The 23545-nt window shown below is 36.8% G+C and overlaps 3 protein-coding genes and 1 long non-coding RNA gene across 4 annotated transcripts in view; 3 read left to right on the top strand and 1 right to left on the bottom strand.

Annotated features, from left to right (window-relative positions):
• The first annotated feature begins 1586 nt into the window (after window positions 1-1586).
• Window positions 1587-5264, top strand: LOC105217892 (tubulin glycylase 3B). The gene is made up of 3 exons (XM_011193132.3): window positions 1587-2965; window positions 3584-4359; window positions 5017-5264. The coding sequence occupies exons 1-3, from the start codon at window positions 1714-1716 to the stop codon at window positions 5113-5115; spliced, it is 2127 nt and encodes a 708-aa protein (XP_011191434.2). The 5' UTR covers window positions 1587-1713; the 3' UTR covers window positions 5116-5264.
• Window positions 5265-5300: 36 nt separating this feature from the next.
• On the bottom strand, window positions 5301-12185 carry LOC105217911 (tubulin glycylase 3A). The gene is made up of 3 exons (XM_011193160.3): window positions 10662-12185; window positions 7320-7832; window positions 5301-6535 (listed from the first exon to the last, which is right to left on the bottom strand). Exons 1-3 carry the CDS (start codon window positions 12070-12072, stop codon window positions 5301-5303), a joined length of 3159 nt encoding a protein of 1052 aa, XP_011191462.2. The 5' UTR covers window positions 12073-12185.
• Window positions 7718-23545, top strand: part of LOC114804671 (uncharacterized) — a 90010-nt gene continuing 74182 nt past the window's right edge. The window contains exon 1 of the long non-coding RNA XR_008470612.1: window positions 7718-7851. This is a non-coding gene — a long non-coding RNA (uncharacterized LOC114804671). The remainder of the gene's footprint in view (window positions 7852-23545) is intronic.
• Window positions 19337-23545, top strand: part of LOC105217889 (serine/threonine-protein kinase meng-po) — a 40758-nt gene continuing 36549 nt past the window's right edge. The window contains exon 1 of the mRNA XM_011193131.3: window positions 19337-20429. Coding sequence (XP_011191433.1) covers window positions 20417-20429 — 13 coding nt within the window. The 5' untranslated portion in view covers window positions 19337-20416. The remainder of the gene's footprint in view (window positions 20430-23545) is intronic.

Below are 23545 nucleotides of genomic sequence, written 5' to 3'. Positions count from 1 at the left end.
CGAGTGTGTGTGTGTGAGAGAAAGGGGTTGACGTTTGAATTATATGCGGTGTTTCTTTGGAAGAGATTTTGAACCAAGGTTGTTTTGTCCTGGAATTACCGTTGCAAAAAATATGTTTATATGGGCTTCCGTATGGTAAAGTCAGACAACATTGCAATTAGTATTTATTTGAAGCGGAACGCCTACCTCCAACTTTCTCGCTTCTTCTTTGCGAGTGGCCTGTCCCTTCGTCCTGCTCTCGGCGACTCTTTACCTATTGGGCGAAGGAGTACCGACTAAATCTTAACATTCACCTCGATGATACTCCAATACCCATCGTGAATAACCCCAGAATTTAGAGTGCCATCCTCGACAGTCTGCATTCCTTCACTCCACATACGACCGGGATAATGACCAAAGTACAGAGCCGCAACAAAATTCTCAAGTCGCTAGCAGGTAGCACTTGGGGGTGAAAAGAACAAAGAAACGTTGCTGGCTACATACAGGGCTATCGACCGGCCGGTCGTCAATTACGCTGCACCGGTATGATCGCCTGGATGCGGTGGGACGCAGCAACGCAAGGTACAGACGTGTCAGAATATCGCACTGTGGGCAATCACAGGATGCCTCTTGTTGTCTTCTGAAGCACATCTACACAACAAGGTCGTTAAGCTATGATTTGCGCAGAAATCAACCCTGTATCTGCTGGAAGCGGAACCGCTTCTCAGTTGTAGCAAGAGATCGCTCGTACAATACGTCGTCGGCATACCGCAATACGCCGATCAGACTGCAGACGCGTACAGCTTCAGACACACGTTAAACGCTATCCATCGTGAAGCCATTACCACCTTCCCTCCCAACCCAGGGAAAGACATTCTTGGAGTCAAACCACCACCTATACCAGACAATGAGCTCGAGTTGCCACGCGAAACCAGAGTGCCTCTTCCGCAACTTCGCTCTGGATACTGTAGCAGGTTAAACTACTACTTATCCCGACTGAACCCGATATACAATATATTTAGCCTACATGCAATGAGTCTAGTCGATACTAGTCACCTCTTTGCATGCCCAATGAAACCGACCCATCTAACACCACTTTCCTTTGGTCCGACTCAGCACGTTTCCTGGAGATGACTTCCACGACAACTAGACTTACAATTCTCACAACAGTAGGTTCTAAGACACCGGAATTGACTCGGATTTTACCCGGCCAAGGGCTGTTATTTCGGCGATCTAAACCTGTGTGGCCTTAGGGCTGGATAATCGTTAAGACAAAAACATTTAAAGTGGATGGCGCACACCCGCTGGCTAAAATACCGTGACGGACTGTTATAACAGGCATAAATAAAACTTTGTGTGTTTGAGTTGATTACATTCGTGATTTCTAAATCTCCACGATTATTTGTGCTTCAAAATTATTAGGCTCATTTTAAATTTTGGTAGCGCCCATTCGACTTTTTTGACCAACCCCACGTACATTCAGCTTTTATTGTTTCACAATTAAACATGGATGAGTTGTCCTCCAATAATTAGTCGTAGTCTTTCACTTAATATTTGCTTATTTCGGCGTTTCATCTGTAATAACTCAAATCGTTTGTTTTGACAATTTTCAGGGAGAAATGTGAGTGTGTGTGTGCGTTTTTTTTTTTCAAACAAACTTCATTCAAAAAATTATTGTAAAATTTTCCCCAAAAAAAATTTTCGGCTTCTGCTTCTAAATTTGTTGTAAACAGAATGCAACGTTCCTCAACGTCTTGGCCAAATTATAGAAACCAATACTACAATCCGGTCTATAAAATCCGTTCGTTAATACAAACATTGGACGCAGAATTGGCGGCACTTTCACATCGTTGCGCAGTTTCAAAAATTAACGTACTAAATCCAACCAATACGAACGTAAATTACATACTCGGTCACACCAGCAGCGGCACGAAATACACAGCAAATCCCGATTTCAAGAAGAAGAGTATGGCGATTCTGAGTGAAGGTCAAACGACGACTAGTAATGCGCAAACGCGCACGCTCTCGAGCATCTATCGTTCACGTGTAATCGATGCGTTTCGCAATAGACGCATATTCACCGTTTACGGTAATTACCATACGATACGACGTGCTTTGTTGAATCGTGGTTGGTTGGAGAAATTGGCACCGAATCGTTATCCGAAATTGCAAAGTCTACCCGAGGAGGTATTGCTGCAGCACGCCAAGCGTGGCAATGACTATGAGGCAGTGGCCATTTCGAAAATTATTAGTCACTTTCCGGCGTTTTTCATTTGGCAACCGAAGGCACAACGCGATTCGCATACGGATGTGTTGCCGTTGCGTAATCGTGTGCGACGCGGTCGCAATTTGGATTTCTCCACAAAGGTGGGTTTGATCGGTTGCGCCGAACAGCATCAGTGGTTCCATGAGCGTGGTGTTTGCGGTATGAGTCATCCGCGCTTCTATCGGCTCGGTGGCAGTTCGGAAGAGCGCATGGCATTCATAGAGGATTTCCGGCAAACCCAGTGTCGCAGTTTACTCAAATTCATCTTGGAGAATAGTCAGCATTTATCGGCGCTAGCCGATCCGGATGAGGGTACTATCTCGATTGCTGTGGTGCATTTTGCTGTGACAAATTTGAAAAAACATTTCGATGAATTCGAACATCGTACGCTGGATGAAGAAGGCGAAAAGAATACGGAAAGTGAAAATCTTGAGTGGCAGAACTTTTTTGCCGATTCAAATCAAGTTATACGAAATAATGCTAAAATTAAAGTGACTGTAACGTTGCTGGAGGAAGTGTCCAAATTAAGTCGTATTTATTTGGCTAAATTAGAAGATCGCCGCAGAGATTACAAATGGGATGGTTGTCGTAATCTGTGGATACTTAAGCCCGGTTATCAGTGTCGTGGTTTGGGTATTATCATACGTAGTTCGATTGATGAGATTTTACAATGGGCAACCAACAATCCGCAAAGAAGATATATCGCGCAGAAGTATTTGGGTAAGTGGTCGCTTTATTGATTTGGAAGTATACAACAGGAATGGTAAGGCAGGAATAGATAGCACTTAGAACACGACTTTTATCATAGATCTATCGAAGGGTATTGACGGCACCAATCTTAACTAATCAGGATGTTCAGCCCGAAATATGTAGTATTCTGCTCAAGTGATGGTGATCTCTCTAGGTAATGTCCTCGAAGTACCGATTTCAGAAACTACCTACTGTTGCAGACGAAGAACTCACTTACCTCAAAACGAAACAAAAGTCACTTTCCGGGTCTGCTCCGGTTGGAACTGTTGGAACCGTAGGAACTGTCACAATGGTCTGATAATAGAGTTGGTTTCTATCATGTACCACGTAGGATTTGGTTAATATCTGAGTTACCGGTTTATATTAAATCTATTTGGCGATCATCCGAAAAGGAGAATTGAAGAGTTGGATAAAATCTTAAATAACGTTAGTAATACCGTTTGGAGTTCTTGCCTCCATATTAATTCGGGTTATTCCGTTTAATGAGTCTATATTAGGTTAGGAAATTACTGTGAAAAAGTTTGTATTCGTATAAATCCAAGTAATTTTGGTTATGTAACTAATTAACATAACTTTTTCAATCAACAGAACGTCCACTTTTGATACATAAAACCAAATTTGACATACGTCAATACATGCTGCTCTCCATTGGTGATTGTACCCTAAATATATGGTTATATCGAGATTGTTACTTACGCTTCAGCTCACAGGAATTCACCATCGATGATCTGCGTGAGTCGATACACTTAACGAATAATTCGGTACAGAAGCGTTATAAGAACAAACCAAATCGTGATATACGTTTGCCGAAGAACAATATGTGGTCATTGGAACAATTCAAAATCTATCTAAAACATTCGAATGCACCAGAAAATGTATGGGAAGAACGTATTTTTCCGGGCTTTAAAGAGAATCTGATTGCTGTTGTGATGGCCAGTTTGGAGGAGACTGATTTTGTGGAGAATTCGTTCGAATTGTATGGTTGTGATTTAATGTTAGACGAACAATATAATCCGATTTTAATTGAAATCAATTCCACGCCGGATCTCTCACCATCCACCGAGGTGACGGCACGCATTTGTCCCTTGGCTTTAAAGGATTTGGTCAAAGTGATTGTCGATTTGCCGCGTAATCCACTCGCACCCACTGGTAATTTTGAACGTGTCTACGAGGTGAATTATAAAATTAAAAGAGATTTCGATCCCGAAGTTGGTTTGGACATATGTGGTAAAGCCATGACACTATTTAAACAAACTATTATACCGCAAAAGAAGACGCCATTTCGTATGCCGACCAAGTTGATTAAGAAAACAGAAAATGCGATAAAATTGCCATTAAAGCGTTTAAGAGGACCAGCTGCACAGGTGAGCGCTTAGTATTTGTGTAGTTATCTGTCGGGTTACAAGAGTTTCCAGAATACAATTCTCTTTATATGGCTCGATTAAGAAGTTTTAAGTTATATGTCGGGGTTCAAGGGTTTCTAGAGTACAAGTCTCTTTATATTTCTGGATTAAGAAGTTTTAAGTTATATGTCGGGTTTCAAGGGTTTCAAGGGTTACAAGGGTTTCTAGAATGCAATTCTCTTTATATGGCTCGATTAAGAAGTTTTAACTCAGTTTCAGATTAGGACCACATTTGGCAACAAGAGAATAATATCTTCAAGCTGGTACTGAGGTTAGAGATTAATAATTTTTTTTGAAAATAACCTTCATTATCATCAGGGGTCTGTATATACAAAGTCACCACTCACCTTGTAGGAAACAACAACGATGACACTCCGTAGAAACCGTTGAAAAGTTGACATCCGCACCGCCTCTGCGAAGATTACCAATTATCATAAAATATATCTAAGTTAGCTGTTTTCTTAGGTTCCGATTCAAGTAAAGGTCCAAGTGAAATTAAAAGTCCATAGTTCAGTTCTGCAATTGTTGGTATATTAGCTAGGCCAGCCAGGGTTTTAGTCATACATATTTCGACTAAAGAAAGACTCTAACTTCTAAATCCTCCCCTTACCATTCCAGAAAAATAAAGCACGTATGGAATCTGGTTCAACTGAACCCAAAATTCTCAAATCCACCGCTAAAGAAGCGTTAGCTTTACGCTACACTGCCCCCAAATGAGAAGAAGAAGAAGGAGAAGGCGAAATTGGGCTGTTCAATAACTAATGTTCAATAGTTTAATAAGACACGCATGCCATTTTATAACAGTTAAGAACAAATTAACTAAGTGGAACAATAATAAAATTTCTTATATAATATAACAATCGTAACTCGGGATACACTATCTACTCGTATGTACCGTAACTTTAGATTTTTGCTGTACCGTTTATTATGGAAGCTGGCTTTTGATAGTTAGCGGATGAGCCTCGGGAACGTTCCGCAACCGTTAAAGTCGCTACTGAGGGCGCAACAGCAACCATCGCCATTGGCGTCTTCTTACAAACGTAAACACTGCCAGCTGACTTGGTGTTGCTCGCATTAGCGGCTAATCGGGCATTCTGACGCCTGGAGCGCCGCCAAGTTACAAGACTGCGGCCGACCGTGCGTATGCCTGCAGCTGATGCAGCCACGTGAGACGCGTCAGTGGTGTTCGATTTCGTTTGATTCACCAGTAAGGACTTGATTGATTTTTCGCTTACGTTCAACTCATGCACTACACTTCGACTGCGTGTCACCTGTGTTGACGCTTGCGTTTGCGACGTTGTCAATGACTCGGGTTGACCTTTGAACCTACGTAGCATTTCCACAATATTATCGACGCTTTTACTTTTGTTGCTCGCGTGCGCTGGAGTACTGTCCGTTGCCCCTACCGCATCGACTTGGCTGCGCAATTGGTTATTGACCTCGGTCGGTAATGGGATGGCACATTTTTTAATAATAAATTTAAAATTTTTATCACTTTCACCTTCATTTGTATCAATCTTGACGGCAGTGTTAAGACGCGGACCACAACTGCGATGTCGCTTGATCAGCGGTACAGTCTGATCCTGATCTTTAGCTGTCACCGGCATGGTGTTAGCTTTGCTGGAGAGATTCGTAAACGATTTACGGCGTGTGCCAACCTGTGTGCGTGGCGTTTTCAATAGATTCGGACATATCATAACGGGCTTTTGTGGCGTTACATGATATTTACGACGTGCATTTTGCACCATTTGCATTGGCGTTGGCGAAGTGTGTATGACGGCACCCGAGGCGGTAATACCACCACTTAAGCTGCTGCGACTACTGTTCCCCGCCTCCATTATAAACTTCTCAACATACTCGGTGGCATTGAAGGCGGGCATAGCCTTGTGCACATTCGAAATGGCTGGTGTGATGGTGGGCCGGTGTCTATAATTGTGTCCACTTAGCGATGGACGTTCGCGTTGCTGATGCGGATAGTGATGGTGATGATGATGATGTGGCGGTTTAGTGACGATTTGTTTGCCTTTCACGAAGAGATTGAGTCCCATATAGGCTGGTGTTGGTGGCACCACTTGACGATAGATCAGTTCAAAGTTACCCATATCCGCTTTGGGATCCACACGCCGATCAATGGCGACTACAAAGAAGAAGAAGACGAAGGGAGTTTTTAAGGCATCGGAGACGCAGTCAGTTAAATTAAAGGTGCATGTTTTATAGTAAATAATTAACATTTATATTACTAGTAGCAGTATCAATATCATTACCAGTAACAGTATCAGTACCGTTACCAATACTAATACTAATGAATTTTAAAGAAGTAAAAATACTAGTATCAAAACCAGTACTACTAACAATTTCAATACTACATAGTATCGATACCAATACCAGTACCGGTACAAATACAACTACAAATAATAGTACTAATGCAATTACCAGTATCAATACCAATACAATTACCAATGCCAGTATCATTACCATTACCAATACTAGTACTGATGAAAAATTAAACAAATAAAAATACAAGTATAAAACCAAGTACCACTACATTAAAAAAAATTAGTATCAATACCATTACCAGTACCATTATCAGTACCATTACCAATATAGTACTAATGTAAAACAAAATAAATAAAAATAACAGTATCAAAACTATAACCACTAACATTAACCAGTACCAGTATCAATACCATTACCAATACTAGTGTTAATGCAAAACCAAATAAATAAAAATAACAGTATCACAATTAGTATCACTAACATTAATAATATCAGTATCAAAACTATTACCACTAACATTAACAATACCAGTACAATTACCAGTACCATTACCAATACCATTACCAGTTACTAGTATCAAAAACAAATATAAAGTTACATTAACGGCATTTGTATGATAATATAAAATCTGCTAATTCCCCCACCTTTTATCACATCCTCCAGACATTGCGGACACATACGCGCTGTCACACTGGTTGTGGCACCCAAATCGGGACTTGAATTGATTTCAATTAGCCAAGGATAGAAATTCTCGCATATCATAAAATCCGCACCGAACAATTCAAAAGTATTCGGACGACGATCCATATTCTCCTGCGATGACAACATTGTGCCCACAATGGCTTTCTTCATACCCGGATAGATGCGTTCCTGCCACATATCCTGTTTGCCGATTTGACGTAAATACGCTTGAAACGAGTAACAATCCCACATATTCTCGATGGGCAAACGTTTATCACGCTTTCCATTGTTGTACTTCTTCTGTATGGCATGATTTGTCAGATGCACCGATTCATGGTGATTACTCAAGCTATACTCCTGTGAGCTAAAGCGCAGATAACTCTCCTTGTACATCCAAACGACCAACGGTTGCACGTTGGTGATGAGAAACCACTGGCGTATATCGAACTTTGTGTGGTGTATAATCAAGGGACGTTCTGCAAGAGAGAGTTGTGGGTAAGGCTTTCAGTATTTTATAAATATATATGTTTCTTAGTATATTTGTACTACACAAACTGGTTTAACTGTCAAGCAATTGCCGCCAAGGACACTCTAAAGTAAGGTTATGCTTATTTTGTTGTTATTGTCAGCTGTTGTGTTGTTGTGACGCCACGCCAAAGTTTGAGTTGAGGTGCATTTGTTGAATGCTCACGCAACTTTATGGTGTCATGTCAGGAAATTAGGCTTATTGCCAACCTGTTGAAGTCGTGCCATTAAAACTGAAAGTTCATTGATTTTGTGCGCCACGCCAACAACAACAACAACAACCACCACCACCCTTTACGAAGTACATATGTACATATTTACATATTTGTATTTATTGTATTGTATTTCGACTGCCACGCCACGTCTAAAGACAAATCGTATTGTGTAGGGTCGTTGGCAGTACTTAAGTTTGCGCGCTTACATATATGGTGTAGTGGCTGATATTTTTAGGCATTCGTGTTTGTCGGCATGTCATTAGGAGCCCATATTTTAATGTAAACTATAACAATTTCACTTCACCTGTATTGTGTTTTATTTTTAAATAAAAGGTGAAAGTACCGTCGCGTTTTTGTTGTTCTTGTTTCGTTGATTCCCATTAGCTGCGCGACCTAACCGAACTCACGTGCAAGCATAACACCCCTAACACCTACAGACATATTTATTTAAGCGTGTGTGTGTAGAAGTGAGATTTTCCCGACGCGTGCGTGTATTTTTACCACATTAAGCATTTATTCGTTGCTATTCTTAGTCATTTTAATTTTTATTACATTTAGTTCCACGGAACTGTTCGCATGTGGGCATACTAGGTTGGCGAAATTAAATAAAAAATGTGAAGTCATGATTTTTTATGGTGTGGTGTGTAGGCAGATTTGCATCGTCGATTTTTATGCGCTTCCATGCCATTAGATACCGTTACGCAGTATAAAAACATTACCTCTATTCTAGTAAACTGTTATATTTGTAAGAAGCCGCTCATATGACGAGTTTGAACATGAGAATATTTGGAAATTTTTTAGACCGGTTCCACGTTACCGGAATTGCCCTGGATCTTTTACCTGGCCAAGGTCTGTTTTTTGGGATTTAATTTGGCCCTATGTTCCACGTTACCGGAATTGCTCTGGATTTTTTACCTGGCCAAGGTCTGTTTTTTGGGATTTAATTTGGCCCTATGTAACCCTATTTACTACCGGATACCAGACCGGTGGGGCCAGAGCACTTCATTGCCGTTGGTCCGCAAGCTCTGAGAAATGGAATACTCGAAGGCAAATTAGAAAGTAGAAATCGCTACTGGCTGCAACTGCCTTCGCCACTCCAAACTCTTTCTAGGGGGGTACAACCGCAAAAGATTCAAGCAATTTATTGCGCTCCCAAGAAACAAAATGAGACCACTATTGGCACTCTACACTGGCCACTGCAGACTAAGGAGTCATCTGAACAAACTCGGGATCTGCTCTACGGACTTGTGCAGATTCTGTGATTTGGAAGCGGAAACACCTGAGCACCTACTCGTGGAATGTCACGCGATTGCGGAATTAAGGAGGCAGGAAATGGGGTCTCCATATCCCCAAAGAGAAAATAACGCGACCACCAGCCCTGCATCGTTACTAAGTTTTCTTAGAGCTACAGGACTGGACGGTACTCTGTGATAAATAGGAGAGGGCACAATAGACGGCAAGTCGCAGTGCGATCCTCTAATAAATCTAATCTAATCTAACCCTATTTGCAACGGTTAGTAGTGGTAGTATGAGACTATTTATTTTTCCTTGTGGTAGCTTATCTTCCAAGACTATCTGTCAGGTTGTTATTTAAGATTTAGTATCTTCCATTACCGGAAAAATCGAACCGAGTAAGCTCAAATAACATCTACAATCATAGCTAATCAAGTCAATATAAAATAAACTGAGGTTTTGAAAACTCTTTGGATACTTTAACCTCGAAGGAAATTATTTTTAGTTGTTTAAAGTCTTTGTTTGTTGATTAATTTAAACTATATACGAGATGGTTAAAAAAACCAAAGTAATTTTTTCTGATTATTCTTGTCTCCTTTAAATTTATCCCCATTATACACTTATAGCAGCGCTTCTTTCAATCACTTCTCAGACTCGACTTTTGTGATAGTTTTTGGCATAGATAGGACTGTTATCGATTTACCTAAGTATTGGAGTCATTTCGTACTTCAGCCGTCAGAAAAGTTGTTACTATTTCTAGCGAATGGTTAAGACAAGAATCTTGTTTTAAATCTTTAATACTTTCTAGAGTTGCAATCATTCTTTTCTACACATACATCAACCATTCGTTAATAATAAGATTAATTTAGTCTACACCTTATGTCTCTTTAAAGATTAGCAAAGTCCCTTCTCTTTCTAATTTAGCTGTGACCTCGTTTCCTTATTTCCGAATGGAAGTTACATTAATTGGGTGTCATAATCTGCTCGGATATTCCTTCCCCCCAATAGTAGGGAAACTGAAACGGACACGTATTTATTCCAGGTTAAGGATTGTCAACTCGTTAGCATAGCACGAAATATGCTTGCTGAGTGCTTCAATTTAATACAAGAGAACTGTATAATGAAAAAGTGTGGACTTCTCGAACAACCGCTCCCGTTTCGAGACTATAAACCTATACAATTTTGGTGGTGGTCTGTTAGTTCTTCATCTTGTTACTGCTGTTACTCATATTTCTTTTTTTTTGTATTTTTAAATACTTAGAAAGACTTTAGAGGGTTTCCTTTTATCGACAATAGGTTCTGAAAGAACCTGTGTTAAAGCTGCACACTCACCTATATACTTTTGCACTACATAGCGACTTTTCGAACCAATGGATGGATTCACAAGCACTAGAATTTTCTTTAAATTATCCATCAATTGTATGCCACGTCCCCGACACTTATTCGCCGGCTTCACAATCCACAAATTCTGATATCCATCCAAGGTGTATTGTGGCCAAAAGTTTTGCAAATGCTCCAAAAGTTGTATACTCGATTTCAGCGTATACTCCGGCGCACGTGTAGGTTCTGTAAAAATTTTCGCTTCCTCCATTACGACCTGCTGATGCTGATGAAAGAAGACATCCCATTCATGTTCCCACACACGTGATAGCTCATCCAAATCGATATCCTTATGCTCACAACTATCCAAGTAATCACTGACACGTTTAATTGCAAAATCGATGCTATTATATGGTACGGTACCCATGGTCGAGAACACCGCATCCACACCCTTTCGACGGTAACGATCCACCACGAGACGTATGAATGCAATACAGGCTGTGAGTTTAAAATTTTCCATAAATTCGGCCAATTCCTCGAGACTCCAAACATTGTAGCAACGTGGAAAATACAACTCAGACATGCCCTCTTCGTAAAACCAATGAAAGTCCTTTAGCTGGGCGCACAAACCCTCCTTTGAAGTGAACGGCACACGATGGAACTTATTAATAATCATACCGGGATTTTTCGCTTGATCTATATAATCACATTTCTCCTTGCGATTCGTCCACAGAAAGTCGATGGGCATGTGTTCGAGAAAGCGCGACATAATGTTACGTTCACACTTCACAATATACTGACGACGCGTCTCGCCCGGCTTGCGTTTGGGCAAACCCTGTGCCAAATCATCGTACGTCACTTGACACACACCTGTCGGTATCTGTTTGCGATGCACATCCAATTTTTCAATCCAACCGCGTGCCACCAACGCATTGCGTACAGAGTGAAAGGAGCCGCGTATGGTGAAGGTTTTATTCTGCTTCACAGCCTCTTGTGCGCGACGACGTAACTCATTCAGGCGTTCGGTTGTAATCCAAGTGCGACGATTGCAGTAATTGCTGGGCGGTGCGCTGGGTATTATCTCCTTACCGGTTGCGGTAGTGATTGTGGCAGTTATCGGTTTGGTAGCTGTGCTGTTGATGGCGGTGACTGTGACTTTGGCGGTGGATGGGGTTGTGACTTTAGAAGTGGCAGAGATTGTGGTTGTGGTAGTGGTTGTTAAGCTAGCTGTAGTTGTGGCACATGTTGTGACCGCCGCGTTAGCCGCCACATGCGTGGTAGTCTTACTCGTAGTCACTTCAACTGTCGTGGACTCGGTTGATTTCGTCTGCGCTGGTTTGGTTGGTTGCAAAGGAGCTTGGACGCTTCCCACCTTGCTATCTGCTGGATTCTCGTTGGCATTTTCACTGAATTTCTCATGCATTGCCGCTAGCGTTCGCCTCCGTAAGACGACCAACCAACCAACCAAGACCGCAATGGCGTTAACGCGTTCCGCGCTCTCCGAAAATCGATGACTACTAAATTATACGATTTGTATCGGAATGAATTGAAGTCTGACATAGCACATGGTGCGCGCATAATGTAGAGCAAGTTGTCTACTTGTTGCCATGGCGTTCGCAACAAATCAGGTGGCTTTAGTTTATTAGAGCAAGCAGTTAATATAATTCGGAATGGAGTCTACTGTCTGCTGTGGGCGTAACTGTAGATATATAATATGTATCTGTGTATATGCATTGAAGAAGCGAAGCGCTGTGGCATGCTACTAGGACGCAAATTTGCGAAAGTGGAGTTGGCAACCTAGTTTTTGAGGTTCACAAGGATTTACTAAGAAAGCAAAGGCGCATAGTTTTGGCATAACTTCAGTTGTTGTTGTTAGTGTTATTATTATTGTTGTAGTTGTACTCGGTCATGTTTTTCAAGTTTTATTTGCTTGACTTGAGCAACATTATGCCGCTCTTGTGCTCTTCGTTGCTTCGGTTTCTGGGTGAAGGTACAAAGTTATGCTATAAAATTATGAGCTTATTCGATTTTTCTGCTTTGCATTTAAACTAGTTAAGTTGATAAAATCAAATTAGCAATTATTGTATTTTATCACAAAATCTGGAATTGTTGCTTGTAAGATTGAAAGTAGGTACTTGCTGTAATTGCAGTTAAAGCTTTTGTGCTTAAATACTTTCTAGAACATTAATGGATATATATTTTTAAAATATATTGAAATTACATAGCCGTCGTATAGTGTTTTGTATGCGTGACTAGTACTCTGTGTGGTCTGGGTTCAATTCTTGTTAAAGATAGGAGGGAGTAATACTTGTTATATCTTCCCATGTATCTTATATCTGCTTTTCCCGCGAAGATAATGAGTCTGGAGGTGAATGAGGACAAGACGAAATATCTCCTGTCATCAAACAAACAGTCGGCGCATTCGCGTCGTGGCTCCCACGTCACTGTTGACAGTCATAACTTCGAAGTCGTAGATAATTTCGTATACCTGGGAACCAGTATCAACAACACCAACAATGTCAGCCACGAAATCCAGCACAGAATCACTCTTGCCAACAGGTACTATTTTGGACTGAGCAGGCAATTGAAAAGTAAAGTCCTCTTCTGGCGAATCAAACTCTACTAGTCGTTTATCATTCTCGTCCTGTTTTATGGTGCAGAAGCTTGGACGGTGTCAACATCAGTTTAGGCAACCCTAGGAGTTTTCGAGAGGAAAATTTTGCGCAAGATTTATGGTCCTCAGAACATTGGCAACGGCGAATATCGCATACGATGGAACGATGAGCTGTATGTGTTATTCGACGACATAGACATAGTTCAGCGAATAAAAAGACAGCGGCTACGCTGGCAAGGTCTTGTTGTCCGAATGGAAGAAAACACTCCAGCTCTGACAGTGTTCGATGCAATACCCGCCGGAGGAAGCCGAGGAAGGGGAAGGCCTCCACTCCGTTGGACGGACCAGGTGGAGAGCGACCGGGCTACATTTGGGATCTCCAACTGGCGCCGAACTGCGAATTAAAGAGAGGAGTGGCGAGCTCTCATCGATTCGGCTATAACCGGGTAAACGGTTCAACGCCAATCACATACAGTACTCAGTACTCACGTAGCAAAGATAATGATAGTTTGACCTCGTTTCCTTATTACGGAATGCAAGTTATATTCATTGGGTCTCATTATCTGCTTGAATATTCATTTCCCTCAATAGTTGGGATTTGTTCCAGGTCAAGGATTGTCAACTCGTTAGCATTCTACTCTGCAATAACAAAAAATACGCCTGCTGAGAGTTTCATAATTCAAGTAAAGTCGTAAAATGAAAAAACTCGAATTTCTCGAACAACAGCCCTCGTTTCGACTATAATTATATGACAGTAGTCTTGTCCAAGAGGAGTACTTCCGTTTATTCATATTTATTTTTTGATTTTTGAAGGAATTTTTTGAAGGAATTTAGAGGGTTTCCCAATGAAGATTGCGGCCCAATGTCCGGCAAAGGTGAAAGAGAAAATAATATAAACTTCTTTAATCGTGCGTTAAAGCGTTTATGTATGCATGCAATACTGAAAATAATTACGAAATTTGCATAATTACCGCAATTAAAATAATTACATTGCATGCGTCATTGACTTTATACCTAACCACTTGTGCGTGACACACTTAAAATGTGCTTAAAAATGGAACACATGAGTGAGAGATATGACTTGTACTTTCAATTTAAGGGTAAGTGCATAGTGAAATAGAGCGTTAAGCAAAGACGGAAGGAAACTTGAGATGATAAGTCATAAATTTCACCTCTCCAATTCTGGGATTCATTTAAGGAAGGCTCAGCATTCGATGATTATCGCAGTTACTGTAGTTATTTTAAAGTTGCTATATTTCCCAATAGAAGACATGAATACGTTTTCCTCATTTACCAGACTCTACTTAAATCTTTAGTTCTCACCTTAATGTTCTCAAATGCTTGAAACTCTGTTAGCTCGTCTCTTTTTTAGCCTTACTTTAACGATAAGCTGCACAGGTCTTAGAAGTGATCCTTCTTTACTGACTGATTAAGCGATTAATTTTTTTAAATAAAGATCCATTTAAGAAATGATATCATAATGCCGTGACGAACTTCCAGAAAAAATCAGAAATCCACACAAATATTGCTGAATTTCGAGTATTTATGAAGAAATACATATATTTATATTCCAAGTTCCACTCACGAGTCATAAATCTTTTAGATACATATATTTTACATAGAAATATTAATAATATCATATGCGTCGTGACAATATCTAATATAATAAATAACATTTACTGAGTGTTAATACGAAATTAAGTGGGCAAATAAAAATAGCGTTTACCAAATATTTCTTAAAACAAATCGAAAAATCGTAATTGCCTTTCACGCTTAGATGGACGATTCTAGGGAAATACAATTTGGCGTTCGTTCGATTGAGGCGGTATTTTTTCACGCTAAATTGACAACAGAAAACGTATAATTATAGAAAAGTTATATGTTTCAATACAATTGTATTGTAAAGTGATTTTGCGATACTCAAGCACATATTTAGGTGGAGAAAATTATAAATATTTTTGGGGTGGAAAATCAGGGAATATATATTTTTAATTTGCTTAGAATTTTTATTTTTTAATATTTATACTTTGTGGATTGTATGTTCTTCCTTTTGGTTCTCTTATATAGTACATAATTAGAATTTTTGGATCTTCAAAATATGGTGTAATTCATCTTACTTAGTCATGGTTATCCAAAGCTAGTCAAGAACTGTTTATCTATTTATTTTACCATTAATGTATTATATACACTATATACTTCTAAGAGTTCTCGACAGAATTTTATATAAATCATATCATATAGCAGATGAAATGTGCTATATTGTCTCAGCATCAATGCGGTTTTTTTCTTGGAATTTGCCTTTACGTCTTTTATTGGGTTGGGGAAATGAGGTACTCTCTCACTTTTATTGTGAAATTTGTGTTCTTTAAGTAGATCTAAGTTTTGTTCTAAGCATTCAAGATGTGTTTGCATATCTTCAATCCATGTGAATTGAATATAGTTTACATATTCTCATTACAAACCGTCTTGAGTAAAATCACAAAACTTAAAAACTACTTCATAAATTTTATGCATGCTATGTGTTTAAAAAATAAAAATGAAAAATAATTTTCATGTTTTGAAAAAATATTAAAAATATTTATTCATTCATCTACTTCAATGCTGTCGCCTTTGAAATAGTTCCCTTTAGTCGAAACACTTTTCAAACTCGATTTTTGAAATACTCTGGGGTTTTCAGCAAATTTCTCATATGCTTGTAAAACGACGGCACTTTAAGGTTCTCTTGATTTTTGGAAATGGAAAAGGCCATGTCTGGCGATTATGGAGGCTGTAGCATCGTTACAGTATTGTTTTAAGGCAAAGAATTCACGAACAAGCAACGAAGTGTGAGCTTTGCCGTTGCTACAGACAAAGTAAAAAATTGTATGGTACTTCAGAAACATGTATGAGTATCAACATAATAAAAAACAAGTAGTTCGTGTGCAACCGAACTTTTTATACTCTCGCAATTTATTGCTATATTTTTATTAAGAAAACACACAATTTGACCCATACATTCGGCATAAATATATTTCACATATTAACCGATTTATAAGCTATTAAGTTCATCGTATTTTTGAAAATCCTATATTTAGGTATTCTCGTATATTCATATATAAAGGAAGTTATGACCCGATTTTAACCTTTTCTGTACAGAGACACACTATTAGAAGAAAAATATTACCTCTAAATTAAATTAAGATACGTGAGAGATTTACCGAAATTTTCGGTGAAAAGTTACCATGGGGCACTGAGTTCTTCATATTCGATATCCGGGGCATTGAAAAGTTATAGTCCGATTTCGACAAATTTTTCACAAGTGATGCCACAGATCATATACAGTATTTGTGTAAAGTTTTATTTCGCTATCTTCATTGGTTCCTTATGTACATATATATTATAAAGTAAAGGAATAAGATGGAATTCAAGAATGAGTTATATGGGAAGTTGTCGTGGTTGTGAACCGATTTCGTCCATTTTCAATACGTGTCATCAGGGTGTCAAGAAATTATTATATATCGAATTCCATTGAATTCTGTTGAATATTTCCTGAGATATGGTTTTTGACCCAGAAGTGGGCGATGCCACGCCCATTTTCCATTTTGTAAAAAAATCTCAGTGCAGCTTCTATCTGCCATTCCTTATGTGAAATATAGTGTTTCTGGCGTTTTTCGTTACTGAGTTAACTCACTTTTAGTAAGTTTCAACTTAACCTTTGTATGAGAGGTGGGCGTGGTTATTATCCGATTTCAACTATTTTCATGGTGTGTGGTAGGGTACGTAGGAGAACCGACTGCAGAAAGTTTGGTTTATATAGCTTTATTGGTTTGCGAGATACATACAAATAACCGATTTGGGGGCGGGGCCACGCCCACTTCCCCAAAAAAATTACATCCAAATATGCCCCTTCCTAGTGCGATCCTTTATTCCAAATTTTACTTTTATAACTTTATTTATGGCTTATGACACTTTATGTGTTTTTGGTTTTCGCCATTTTGTGGGCGTGGCAATGGTCCGATTTTGTCCATTTTCGAAAGCAACATCCTCAGGGTGCCAAGGAATACGTGTTCCAAGTTTCGTTGAAATATCTCAATTTTTACTCAAGTTATCCGTTGCACGGACAGACGGACGGACAGACAGACATTCGGATTTTGACTCGTCTCGTCTCCCTGATCATTTTGATATATATAACCGTATATCTAACTCGTTTGGTTTTATGACTTACAAACAACCGTTATGTGAACAAAACTATAATACTCTCTTAGCAACTTTTGTTGCGAGAGTATAATAATAAAAGAGAATTTGACAATTGGAGTCTCCAAACCCATGAAATTTTAAAATTCCCGTTAATTTTGAACACACCTCGTATTCTATGTATTGAATATGGTAATTATTTCACTGAGAACTATACTCCCCCACTTTCCTTAGATAAGATGAATTACGACGAAGCATAAAAAATTGGAAGCAATGATATTGATTGAAATCTAAAAAAAATGTTTTAATATATTTTGATTAATTCGAATGTTTCTTCTAAAATTACTACGTCTCAGATATTCCATCCGTTGAGTCCAACATTCGATGATTCATTCGAGCATTTCGACTGGTAACTGGCCTGAATAGAAGCGGGATTGTCCCCATAGACTTGAGACTTTACATATCGCCACAAGAAAAAAGTTGTAATGTCCCATAATGTGAAATTATCTGCTCAAATCCATAGATAAATATGATTTGAGGGAAGTACACCGTCTTTTTGAAACCAAATGTCGCCGAGATCACGAGCTTCAATTTTAGCCATCAAATAGTCGGTTATCATGGCGCCACATAACGGTCGCCATAGACGGTTACGTTCTCATCGGCTTAATTTTTGAAGAAATATGGATCGATGATTCCACCGGCTCACAAACCACACCAAACCGCTGTTTTTTCTGGACGAATTGGCAGCTCTTGAATCTCTTCAGGTTGGTCTTCCTCCCAAATGCGGCAATTTTAGTTGTCTACATACCCATTGAGCTAAAAATTGGTCTCGTCGCTGAACAGAATTTGTCTCGAAAACGTCGGATCTTCTTGGAACTTTCCAATTCAATCAACAAATTTATTCTATTTTTTACAATTTTTAAAAACAATTCCAGCATTGCATTATCTGCTTTTTGAACTTACAAATATTTCATTATAAAAAAAATGGCCGGCAACCCTAGTAGGTCCGTGTTAATTTATGATTTATGCACATTCCATATTTTCCTGGTAATTACATCCATACATTGAGCATTGAGTTCAAAGTTACGCAATATTATGTCGTCGGCACATAATTGAAGAGTCTATTATACAACAAAACAAACAACAACAATAATAAGTAATGTGCAAATAAGCACTATGCAAATACATAACCGTATAACTAACAGGCAGACTCGCATGCCACTTAAGCTAATCGCTTATGTCGTCGCCGACGCTACGTAATGAGCACTGCTGTCTGCGTGTGTCCTTTACCCATTACTTAACATACATAAATAGGCGCAAATTTGCATGTACCAGCAACAGCGGCACATAGTCATTTTGCAGCAACGAAGCCTTTAATTTCGCACGCATGTCGCTAATGTTCATCATACGCCATGGAGAACAACGAATGCTTCGTTGGCTACATGTGCTAGCTTGCAGCAGCTGCTTTTGCTGTTGGTTGAAGAGCAAAAGCTTTCGATGGAGCTTTGATTTTGGAGTATATTTTAGTGTGTTTGTTTGTATGTTGACTAGCTGGTGGAGGTGTTGTTGCCGTCGATTTGGAGAATTCATACGCTTTCCTTTGCTTTGATTTTTGGCAATCGCACGGTGTATTTGTTTTGTGCGTTTTATTTACCGTTTGTTTTGTTATTGCTTGTTGTGTCGAATGTGAAAAGCATACGGCGGGAAAGCGTGGTGTGCCGGCAAATGCTGTTCGCTGTGGTCCGTTAGTCGGCTGGTCGGTCGTTCGTTGATTCCATCGTTGTCGCTTCGTGTTCCCTGTGCGATTTCGGCTTTCGTCGTTGTTGTGTTGTTGATTTGGCAAATCCATTCTGCGCACATATAAAATCACGCTGCTTGGAGGCGGCAAAAGCAGAATGTGCGTGCATAGCAGCAGCAACAAACACACAACAAATACAATAAACTCTCGCCAGCCGAGCTAAATGCTCGCTCTCCAAGAAAATAAAAATGAAATAAAAAAACAAGAAAAAAAGCAAGCGAACTCTGCATGCAATATAAAAGTGTATCTTCGTGTAGAATTTTGAACATTTACCGTTGGAAGACTGTTGTGTTAAGACAACATTAAGAATTGTTGGAAGAAAGTGAAAGTAATTTTTTACGAAAAAAAAAAATTGTACTCGGTGCGAAAACGAATTACGATTTTAAATAACAACATTTTAACAATTAAAAAAAATAATAACAATTAGTGAAATTGTGTGAATTTTAAAATAAAAAAAAAGTTTCTACGAAAACTTTTAAAAACCTAAAAAATTAATCCAAAATAAAATCTTAAAAAAATCAAAAATTAATAAAAAATCAAGAAATCAAAAATTTTCGAAAAATAAAAACTAAAAAAATCAAAAATTAGCAAAAATTTTCACCGAAAAAATCACCGCAATAATTTACAGCAAAAACAATTTCGCAAAACAACCGCCTATTTACAACAAAAATCCAAATATTTATTGAAAACTGCGCAAATTTGGATTTTCGAAAACATTTTCAGTGTGTTTTTGTTTTGCTTGTAATTTTGGAAAATATTTTCCTTGCGTGAAAAATAAATACAAAATATTTTTGTAAACTCATTTTACTATTGGCGCTAACAATCGAACATTTGCCATACTTATTTACATACATAATTACATACATATGTGTAAAGAGTTTGACCGCCGACAGACAGCTTGGTTGTTTATTTAAAATAATTACCGCTACTATAACTGTCAATTGTGCGAGTGACCACTTGAGCCGTTCAAAAATATTATTGTGTTTGTCAAGTTCATTGCCAAATTGCCTAACCAATTGTTGAAGCCACAAATATTGTGGTGGTTGTGGCACATACAAAAAACGCCGACCGCTAAGCGTTTTGGGAGTAGAGTTTTTAAAAACCTGCAATCCTGCACACCTGCAAGATATTTGGAGACATCCTATCGGTTCATAAGTAAAGTGGAGCAGTGTGGCGGCTAAAATGGGCACTATTGGTGAGTGGAAAATAATATTTTTTTTCTTATTTTGAGTGGCGTAGTTTATTGTAAAAAGTGTGAAAATTTCAAAACATCGTATTTTTGTTTTTTTTTTTTTTTCATTGTGAATAAGGGATATTTTATATTAAAGAAAGCTTTTTCCAATTATATTTAAATTTAATAATCTAGTTTATTGCAAAAGGTATGCAAATTTCAAAACTTCGAATTTTGGAAAACAAAAAGCATTGAAGTTGTTTTATAATATGAAATTTTGAAATCTTTATTTTTTCTATATTATTTAAATTGAATAGCCTATTTTATTGCAAAAAGTTTAAAATTTCAAAACTTCGTATTTTTGAAAAAAAAGTTTTCAAGTTTTTTTTAAATATGAAATTTTGAAATCTTGAAATTTTAAATCTTCATATATTGGATTAAAGAATGTTTTTCTCTATATTATTTAAATTAAATAGCCTACTTTATTGCAAAAAGTTTAAAATTTCAAAAATTCGTATTTTTGAAAAAAAAAATGTTTTGAATTTTTTTAATATGAAATTTTTTGTTTTTTTTTTTGAATATTTTTTAAATATAATAGTCAGTTTATTGCAAAAAGTTTGAAAATTTCAAAACTTAGTATTTTTGAAAAAAAAGGTTTTTAAATTTTGTTTTATATACGAAATTTAGAAATCTTGATTGATATCTTAGATTAAAGAAAGTTTGTTTCTATATTTTTTTTAAATTGAGTAGCCTAGTTTATTGTAAAATTTTGGAAAATTTCAAAACTGCATAATTTTGAAACCAAATTTTTTTTAAATCAAATCTTAATAGACTTACGGAAACTCCGTTAATTTTCAAAACTTTTTTCCATGTTTTTACTTATTTTTTGTTTCTGGAAAATATAACTAAAAACCATGCAAAAAATTATAGACTCTGACTATAGGTTCTCTGAGGTTTACGGATGATCCGTTATTTTTCAATATATTTTTTGGAATTAGCTGTAGGTCTACTTTTATTTTTAGATTTTGAAAGCTATTAAAAAATTTCTAAATAACAAAATACTTATTTTCGAACAAAAATTAATGTTTTTTTTCATTACCAATAAACAAAAATTATTTTTAGAATAATATTTATTGACCAACTGCAATAATAGCTAATTTAGATTCCTGAAAATTAATTACAGCGTAATTTATGGATTGATTTGCTGTCCATAATCGCCTTGCGACTATAAAATAACTGTAAAATATTTCTGATGTAGTGCATTTGTATATTAGCATATTGTTTTTGTAGTTATACCTCACATGTGTCTGCGGTTTTAGCTTTTATAACTGCTGTTCACAGACAATTAATGTATTTTATTTGAAAATATAAATAAATTTATATCAATTAAGGTCTAAAGTTCTGCCAGTTCTATAAATTTGAATATCCCTTATTACTAATACAAATTTCAATGAGAGAGATTTCAATGACGAGAGAAAATATTTGAAATTGAATAGAAAATATTAAAAGTTGTATTAAACTCTTCAACAATTCGATTAAACGATGGAGAAAGGAATAATTTTTTAATACATAGCCTTCCCTAAAAATTTAATAGTGGCGTATCGAACGAACAACTGGTATAAATGAAGTATATTCGATTTTTCTGATATAATTATTAATTTAGATTTAGAACTTAGTATTATTATTAAATAACCTTGAATAGTGGAGAATCGAATACATAACTCGCATAAATGAAGTAGACTGGTATAAACATTTAGATTCTAACTCTAGCAAGTGTTTATACCAATTCAATGACCATCTGCTGTCAATATTTTTTATATTCAATATTATTGACTACATACTGACTTTAGCTTTCAGAATTCAAGTAACAAATGTCCTCTCTATTCGCATGTCATCATTATTTATGCTTCAACTCAAATTAGTAACATTAGCTTAGCAAGACGCTCGTCCATATTATTTTACCTATTATCATGAAATATAAAATTACAAAGTTCACAAGTGCAGCACGCAGTTCATAACGAAAATAGCACGAAAGTAATTTTTTTTTAGGATTATGCTCGCAGTTGTCCTGTAATTACACACGTGGAGCATAAAAATATACTGCCATCATCAGTGTGCGCTGATAATGATGGCAATTGTGCTCAATTCAGTGGCAGAAAGCTTTAGCTGCTGAGCTAATAATGTGTGTACTTCAGTAAATGTAAGGCGGAGGCGTATACGTAAATAATTATAATCATTTGTGATTATACTGTGATGCAGTCGTATTTATTTATACTGAGAAATACATAAGTAGTTGCGTATATACATATGTATGTACTTAAATAGAGTACGGTATATTTGTATGTTGGTGCATGCTGCTGAGAAATGAGGACTAGTCAGAGTTTTAGTTGGTTCCGTTAGTATTATAACTCAATAAAATTAAAAAAAAAAATTACTCTAATTTTCAAATATATTTATTAGTGCCATAATTTAAAAATATTATATTACCATAAAAATTTACTATGATTAAAAAAATATTTTAACACTGCCATAATTTTAAATAGATAATTAAAAATTTCACAATAATTAAAAAATATATTTTAACCATAATTTGAACAATATTTGTAAAATGTGCTATAATTTAAAAATAATATTTTAACTTTTTACCATGATTTGAATAACTATTTATACATTTTCCATAATACTTAAATAACTTTCGTTAACGTTAAACTTTCTAAATCATTAAACTGTTTTGCCACAATATTAAAAATGTATGCCATAAATAAAAAAAAATTGTTAATGTTTAAAAAATTTTAAAAAAATTTTCTAAGTTTTAAAATTAAGAAATATTTGTAAATTTTACCACAATTTGAAGAGCTACTTATAAATTTTGCCATAATTTTAAAAATGTCTTAAATACTTTTCCGTAAACTTACAAAATATCACACCATAATTTTAAAAATATTTCAAAATCCATTGCTAACATAGTTTATTATTTTATAAATATATTTAAAATTTTTGCCATAAAAAATTTTGAATTTTTGCTATAATTTCAAAATGTATTAAAAAATTTAAACATAATTAAAAAAAATTATAATACTTTCAAAATATTTTTAAAATATTTGCCATAATATAAAATAGAATTTTTGCTATAATTTTTA

The sequence above is a fragment of the Zeugodacus cucurbitae genome, chromosome 3 (genome assembly GCF_028554725.1).
Source record: "Zeugodacus cucurbitae isolate PBARC_wt_2022May chromosome 3, idZeuCucr1.2, whole genome shotgun sequence".
NCBI lineage: Eukaryota > Metazoa > Arthropoda > Insecta > Diptera > Tephritidae > Zeugodacus > Zeugodacus cucurbitae.
Note: the sequence above shows the minus strand (reverse complement) of the source record. Positions and strands in the feature narration are given on the sequence as shown.